Here is an 8,678-nt window from a genome sequence, read left to right as displayed (position 1 = left end):
CAGGATAGAAGGCAAAACAAAAAAGAAAGAGGTAAAAAAAAGGAAAGTAAACAGAGGGAAGGAATGAGGGAAGGAAGCAATCAGAAAAAGGGAAAATGAAAGGAACAGACTTCAGTTTGTTCAGCTGTGTTTGGGGAGGAGTTCAGATCCTTTCCTTATAATTCTTATTAAAGTAATTAAAGAAAACTTACTTTCATGATTGTTACATCATGAAATAAAATGGTAGCTGGTATAATTAAATTACTGTGTCATGATCTTTAATGCTTTGTAAGTGTAAAAGTGGAGTAATTAAAGTGAAATTAAGTAAAAAATAAATAAAGCATACAACAGTTTTTGTTTAGATATTGTTGAAATTATAAAGAAATTTTGCTAAATCATGATTCTAAAGTAAGGTTAAATAACGGAGTAGAATTGAGCGCCTTCCACCTCTGTTCAGTGGGCGGAGGGATATCCTTCCTCTTACTGCGGGGTTTATTGCACTGAGGCCTGAGAAGGGGCGGAGTGATATCTCAGTGCAGGAGGGAAGGAGTTGGAGAAACTTTCCCCAAAAGTTACTGGAGGTGATCGGAGTCGCACTGCGACCGCGGCCGAGCTGCACTGAGGAAATACGGCACTGGACTAACGCCGAAAAAGACGTTTTTCATACAAACGTTCTAGGAAAGAAAAAAAGAAAAACAAACCCACTCTATGAGGCTGCTTTTTCTCAAAGTGATCCCTGGGAACTTCAGTCTTTTTCTCGTTTTTTAAAAGGATGTATTATTGCTGACGCTTTCAACAGAGGAGATGGATAAGATGTCCACAAATATGAGGAATTACAGATTTTGGGTAGTGCTGTCAGTTTTGGGACTTGTGCAGATTTGTGAAGGTGAGTTTCACTACTTTTCTTTGCTGCATTTTTGAAAGAAAGAAAAGAAAAGAAAGAAAGAAAGAAAGTTGCAGATAACCTGCTTGCGCTCGCTGTGGATGCGATGGAAGAACCGCTCGTGCTTCTCCTTTTGTGTGTGTGTGTGTGTGTGTGTGTGTGTGTGTGTGTGTGTGTGTGTGTGTGTGTGTGTGTGTGTGTGTGTGTGTGTGTGGGCTTAGAAAACATTGCGTGTTTTGCCAGAAAATGCATGTTAACCAAAAAAAAAAAAAAACCTTTATTTTGTTACCATTGATGTATGAGCTGTACATCCATGTACACTTCATGTTCATCACTATAGGTTGGGAATATACAAGAGCAAGAATGCATGATGTATCCGTATTGCAGTTTATAAATAATTAGTTTTAGTAATATGTAAATCACAAACTCTGTATTATTTGTATGATGCGAGCATCCTGAGCGAGCTCACGCGCTCGACTGGACTTTCGCACGCAGATGAGGGGAAGCTCTCGCGCAGCAGTCGCAAAACATGCATTGATTAACATCGCATCAATCAAAATGCAATAGTTGGTTTAAATCCTGTGATTTGCGTCATTTACATTAAGTATACATTCTGTATGTATTATTAGAGGAACACACTTTACCCATGCATGAGTACCCATGAGTACGTGCATATAAGGGGCATTTGGTGAAGCTGTATTTTCTTTCTTCTTCTTCTTCTTCTTTTTTTTTTGTTGTTGTTGTTTTTGTCATGAAAGTGTTGCAAGAAGGTAGCACTAACGTATTGATACTCAGATTTTCATGCACAATTGCTCTGTTTTGCGTTCTGACTATCAATGAGACCGTGAGAAAATATTGCACCATCGTGAATAAAGCGCCTGGGGTGAAATCAGCAACACGTTCAGCGCCTGGGTTGCCAGATTGGAGAGCTAATGTGCGCTTTAAAATATCATCATTTTACAATAAACATGTGGAAAGTAGGATTTAACGCTTTAACAGAATTTTATGCAACATAGTATTATTGGGTTTGGAAACCTGGCGATCTGGCAACACTGATCATTGCTCATTTCCACAATACGTTCACACACGTGGGTTTTAATGTGCTTCTGAAGCACACGTTTCATGATCTATGTTGGTTGTGCTATAAAATAGGCTCTATATTAGATCTATATTGGAATGGATAAGAATTTAGGTCGATGATCTGTAACTTTGCCCCTTGTGTGTTTTACGAACAAAGAGCCATTAAGAACTGAACTTTGTATTGCGGTGCAATGAGGGGGATGGGAATCTGTCGGGGTAATTTGCAAAAAAAAAAAAAAAAAGGTTTAAAACAGTAAACTTTAGCACAGCAGGGTCATGATGACTGCTACGAAAAGATATTTTGTTCGTTTTGTTCAATTTCACTGAATAACCTTGATCGCCCGAACTCACCTTTAAACCCAATAAAACCAATTACCAGACACTGTGACGTATGAAATATATGACAGGAAGTGAAATGACTATATTTTTAACACAAATATGAAAGTGTTTTGATTGATCAACAGGCGAGAAGTGGCGTTAGTGGAAAGTTGCACCTTCGGAGTATTTGCGTAACAACTTTGCGTAATTACGCACAAATTCAGCTGATAGCAGCTCCAACGCCTGAACCGTATTTGTTTTCACGCATAAATAAGGCTTTAATCACGTTTTGAAGTCTTTGTGAAGGAATTTGAATGGTTATCTCGTCCATTAACACACAGATAACAAGCTAAATAAATAAATACAATGGGTGAGTGCTGAAAGATCAAAGATCCGTAGCGCAAAAGAAAAAGGAAAGCGCAATACAATATTAGTGTGTAAAATGTGCTTGTATGTTTCTTCTTTCCACAGGACTGCGCTGCACGGACATACACAGATCATGTGAAAACGGAGGAATATGTGTTGACTCGAGATGCATGTAAGTTTAAACTCTTTAAGGATGTAACTATGACTGATTTATTTTCATTGGTGATGTAAGGGGAGGAGCCGCAAAGACAGCGCTCACATTAATAATTGCACCTGCTAGAGAGTCAAGAACCAGCTGTCAATAACGTCTGAGAAATAGCTCACTACTACAAGTTTATAACATCATTACTATTCATACATCAACCTTGGTGTTTCGTTGAGATTTTCTAGTCAAAAACACATGACTATTCGTGTCTAACATAGAAAAATGTGTCAAAAGAGAACTGGCTCTGAGGGACAAAAGACATACATCAGTGTCCTTTATCGAGTCTGCTGTTTTAGTCCCACAGAGTGTTCATACACTTGTTTTGTTTTTAGTCTATATCGCATCATCTCTAAAGCTTTTAGACAGCACATAAAAATAAAGCTGCCAGTAATTATCTTTAGAGATAACTTTTTTCTTGCTAAGAGATTTCAGAATGTTTCATTTCAGAAAAGGTTTTTTTTTTTAGGATGCTAGTATTAAAGCCAGCCAAAGAACCATTTTCGCTTGATGCTACAAATAACTGTATAATCTTTCCAGACCATAAAGGCTTAAATGTACTTTCTCAGCACCAACCAAAAGTGATTGAGTAACCACTAAATGGTTCTTTAGGGAAACAAAAAAGTTTTTGTATGGCACCGCTCTTCCTTTTTTCTTTAAGTTTATGGTAGGTCAGCATTTCTGTGCAGCATCATACTATTTTTTTTTTAATAATTAGCCCAATTCTAGCACCATGTAGATTCACTTTAGGACTCTTTTGTAGTTGTCGCTCTGCTGGAATACTTAAAGAAAGCTTAGAAAGTAGAAGTGCTAATTACTTAATGAAGAAGACCAAAAATATTTTGAAGATTGAAGGTAATCCTGCTAAGGTTTTACTGGTTTGACATGTAAAACCAAGCAATATTGTTTTTTTGTTTTTTTTTTATGTTGTTTTTGTTTTTTTTGCTAAAGTCAAAGAATGTAATTTATGAAGCCTACATCACAGTTCAGGCGCGAACCTCTTCACCTTGCCTAACAGAATGTTTTGAAAAGCAAAGGAGTAGGTGCTAACGACATTAGCTGTTTCATGGGTACAGGTTAACTGTGGAGAATGAATGTTGCTGTTGTGATTTGGCCTCGGTCGTAAGTGTCAGATTGTGTATGAGGCTGTTGGATCCACTTGCAGCTGTCTTGGAAAGAAGGTTGGAATGTTGCCAATCTCAAGGCAACGGTTATCATCTTTCTTTTTTGAAATTTTTTTTTCTTCGTTTTTGGCACAGGCCCTCATTCTCTGTTGTTTTATAGCGAACATGCTGTGTGGCTTTGAGGTGTTCGGTCTGAGAGGCTGAATGGGTTGCCAGGCACAAAGAACAGCAATGTTTCCCAAAGTCTTCTCATGTCTGCTAGATGACGCATGGGCCGCTTGCACCTGTCCATAAGAGTTCAGATCCTTCAAGTGGCTGAATTTAGGAAAATGAAGCTAAAACGCAACCTGCTGCTGCTTTGCAGTGTTTTGGAGTTTTGGGGTCATCCATTACCTCTGCTTCCCAAAGCTTTGTCTTCACTCTGTATGCTAATATAAAGGGATTGTTATCACATGAATGCCCGGGGCTGTTGTTTTAGCTTTCATGCCTGAATTGAACTAATGCCTGTGTGCGCATACTCAAGCTCTCATTCACGATTAGAGTTTTTCCGCTAGCACTCGTGAAAATCTGGGAAATCTTGGTGGCTAAGTAGAACACCAGGCAATAGCAATTAAGTTATTGTTCACAACCAAACACCCCACATTTACTTATACTGCACCGTATGAAGAATCCACAGGCTGTGGAAACAAATGAAACGGGGTAATGTGGTTATTCTGCATAATAAGATTTGCCCTCATAGTTCTCTTTTATAGACACTTTAATTAGACATTAATTTAGACATTAACTCTGTAATATGTGCCTGCTACTTAACTTTAAATGTGCTAAAAGAATGTCCTTTAATCCAAAAAAAAAAAAAGGCAGATTTATTTAGCATTTTATATTTGAGGAATATATGTGATGTGAAATCTGACTTCCACATAACATAAGTAAAGTCAGTTTACTTCAAAACGACATTATTTAGAAGGGCCACATTAGTGTTTCTGATCTAATGTTTAAACCAACAGGCATGCTGCAAGTCTTTTAGTGCATACTTTATCCGTAACCCATTGGCTTTTTTCTTTGTTTTCTGTTCCTCGAGGCATTTTTTTTTCCTTTTCTTCTAAGTTCAGGCTTTTGTTCCTGGTGAATGTTGTATCCTCAGGCGCACTGTTATTACCTGGTTACTGACCAGCTCATGAAAGAATGAGCTCTCAGTTTGGGTCAAACCCTGTAAGGTCATGCAGGCTCACACTCAAACGGCAGGTGAATAAGCATTTCTATGATTACGTGAAGGTTCGACACCCAACATTGGGTTTTCTACGTCACCGCAGAGGAAACCGTATGCTGTATTAGATCTATATTTCTGTCAGTGGTCGTTCTAAAAGGAAGTCGAGTAGATAAAAGAGCGAGCAGTTTTCTGTTCTGTTATCAGATCTCAACTAAAGTTTAAGCCACGCGAGCCGAAAGCACATAAATAGAATATGAACGACCTTTTAAGACCTTCTGTCTTTTAATCGTTACGCATCACACGTCAGGTTGAGTGGAATTAAAACGTAGGTGAATATTTAACAGGGTTTATAAACTTCCTTTGACCTGTATTCTGACTGTTCGACTATGGAGACACACTTGGTGTGTCATAACACGGTACGTAAGTAATTAAACGTGGCATATTTGTACCTTCAGAGAGGTGTGGTTTTTTTTTTTTGGTTTTTTTTCTTTTTTAAGCAAAAGTTTCCACTAGAAAAGAGGGACTAGAGGTAAATGTCATACTACACAGAGCAGTAACACGACCAGAGCGAGAGGCTTGACTCAGGAGAGCGGTCTAACTGGCTCAGAGACCATCGAGCTCACTCCACCACACCTCCTAACCCCTTTCTCTAGGGAACGCGGCGTAACCAGAGATCCAAAACAGTAGAAAAGGACCATTTATTCTTTTAGATACCAACCTGTAACCTGGCACCACAGAAGGGGGAATGCGGGAAAAGAAAAAGGGCAAATGAGAACGCTGGAAACAACAGGCAAACATTATATGAATAAAGTCCAGGCAACTCGTAGCACAAATGTAAACTTGGCAGATATTTAGCAATCCAGATTACTGTTGCTATGTTGAATTGGTCTGTGTGTTTTTTTTTGTTTTTTTTAGGTTGTTTAGGCTGAAAGTTTACCTTATTTTTTTCTACGCCGTCTCAGATGACTAATATTATATGAATCCTGCCCCAGGACAACTATTGTGACTGGCCTAGTTATCATGGTACTTTCTACACTACTGCTTTCTTGATCTCATGCCAAAGACAAACCTGTCCTGCTTGCGACTTAGCATTTATGACAATACAACTCTCTTCTTTTACGTATTTGTTTCCTTCCTCGCTAGAGTTTTAGTGTAATCATTGACAGATTACAGAAGTAACTCCTGAGTAACTCGCTCCCACAAGTCGTACGGGTGGAGGGTTACTCTCAGGGTTAACCTTCTCCGTGGGCCATCACCATGTCATGGTTGAAGCTTATTTTTGTCAAATCTGATCCCACGATGAAACTTTGAACTTGGTCCATCATGCTTCAAGCACTTGTTGGTGCTGAGTCTAGGAATGTGAGTTTAGGTGAAGAGTCAGGAAGTCCCACTGGAGTGGCTGTTTCAGTGGCCCCCTGATCTCATCCCACCCCTGTGTGGAGTGCTTGCAAGCAAGCCGTGCTCAACTGTGGGATAAAGTCCCAGCTGAAGCAGCGAGATAATTAGGCAGATTGTGAGGGTGTCATTCAGAGAGGCTCCAGCTGGAGGAATAGGGGGGGTGTCTAGGGGGTTGAGTCGGGATGCAGGGGACAGCTGGTGGATGTTGTGATGGTAATCCACTGAAGTCAGCCCTTTACAAAAGAAGAGTGGAGGGCCAGGTGCTGCCTTTGAGTGGCCTGCTGCCCCATGCCGAGGCAGACAGGCTCATGGAGGACCGGAGGTGGAGGGCCTCTACACGCACACACAGACACAGTGAAGAGATGTGGAAGCTCGTCTTACCAGACGGATGACGGCTTTGGTCACTCTCTCGCTAAGTCTCTAAGAAGTGTGGGTCGAAGATAAAAGAATGTCGGCAGCAAACCCACAAGGCGGAGACAAGTGTATTCTTTCGTCTCTATGTTTCTCAGTTTGAGAGTGAATACTGCGTGTTGTTCATGGTGGTACCCTGACCTCAGTAGTAAAGCGAGTCTATAAATTGAGGATCGGTTTGACGATCCGTGGAATCTCTGCGTCTTGAGAACAGATGGATCCGGACAGAGGCATTCAACAGACACTGCTTGTTGCCATAAAACGTCTTATATGTTTATTTTTAAAGCATAATAGCCGCCATTATTTCATTATTGCGTTTTATGAGTTAGCTACATGTAATCCAAACTGCAGAACTTCAATAGAGCCTTCATTGCCTGCTCGTTAAGACTGCTCAGTTTTCTTGATGCAGCTTTTTTGCTGCTTTCCTTTTGATGGATTAAAGAGGAATGTTTAATAAGATTCGTCCTCTCCGGCTGTCTCGAGCACCGTCCGGCAGAATGCTTTGAACAATGTTTTCGAGTCTGTGTAACATGTCTGATTTGATACAGACATATAGGATTGTACCGATATTAGTTTGCGTTCATTTTATGTAAAGACTGAATCAACTGATCCAGTGTAGACCATATGGGGAAAACGAACGGTGGACGAGGCTGTATGAAATCTGCCTTAGTTCCCAGGCTCTAGAACAGGAAGTGATGACTTTTCTTGACCCATCTGTTTTACTTATCCCCTGTCTGGCTCATCATCTCACTTAATTCAGATTTTATACAAATCCTATATAACGTCTCACTGGCACGAACGGAAACGTCCTTTTGCGCACCTGAGTGACATTTTTAATATCGGTGATCCGGTACTACCTGGTCAACGATTAAACTAACTGCTATGTTACAGACATAAGACACTTTCCCAAATACCCAAATTCCAGATATAATATAGTCTAATATAAGGTACTCAAAACTGTGGTTAATGTGAATCATTCATTCATTCATTTTCTACCACTTATCCGAACTTCTCGGGTCACGGGGAGCCTGTGCCTATCTCAGGCGTCATCGGGCATCGAGCCCAAGACCCATCACAGGGCACACACACACTCACATTCACTCACACACTCACACACTACGGACAATTTTCCAGAGATACCAATCAACCTACCATGCATGTCTTTGGACCGGGGGAGGAAACCGGAGTACCCGGAGGAAACCCCCGAGGCACGGGGAGAACATGCAAACTCCACACACACAAGGCGGAGGCAGGAATCGAACCCCCAACCCTGGAGGTGTGAGGCGAACGTGCTACCCACTAAGCCACCGTGTCCCCCTAATGTGAATCATGTTTTTTTTTTTTTAATTAAAAAAACCAATGTAAGTTATGTGCAAGACATCCAGTTGTAGGATTTTCCTATAATTATCTTTGCAAAGTACTAATAAAAAAGAGTTATTGAATTTCTTGCGAAAGGGTCCCTCCATCATTTTCATTGCAAAACATTTCTTTTTTACTCGCTTATTCATCGTTATTTGTGGGATTGAGTAAGCACAGAGAAACAGGAAACAATAGGTAATGGTGAAAATATCTCGTTGAGTAACATGAAAATAAAATGTTGCGGTCCAGAAATAAATGATTCATCGAATGGTTTTTTACAGAGCTACCATTTTAAAAAAGAGATCCGTCCCCCGGTTTGTGCCATTATTGTCAGGCCCGACCATCTCTAAA

The 8,678-nt window shown here is 40.2% G+C and overlaps 1 protein-coding gene across 1 annotated transcript in view; it reads left to right on the top strand.

Annotated features, from left to right (window-relative positions):
- The first annotated feature begins 532 nt into the window (after positions 1–532).
- The window catches only part of notch3 (notch receptor 3), a 33,925-nt gene continuing 25,779 nt past the window's right edge, over positions 533–8,678 (top strand). The window contains exons 1-2 of the mRNA XM_027155095.2: positions 533–865; positions 2,732–2,798. Of these exons, the coding sequence (XP_027010896.2) occupies positions 784–865; positions 2,732–2,798 (149 nt within the window). The 5' untranslated portion in view covers positions 533–783. The remainder of the gene's footprint in view (positions 866–2,731; positions 2,799–8,678) is intronic.

The sequence above is a fragment of the Tachysurus fulvidraco genome, chromosome 24 (genome assembly GCF_022655615.1).
Source record: "Tachysurus fulvidraco isolate hzauxx_2018 chromosome 24, HZAU_PFXX_2.0, whole genome shotgun sequence".
Classification (NCBI taxonomy): Eukaryota; Metazoa; Chordata; class Actinopteri; order Siluriformes; family Bagridae; genus Tachysurus; species Tachysurus fulvidraco.
Note: the sequence above shows the minus strand (reverse complement) of the source record. Positions and strands in the feature narration are given on the sequence as shown.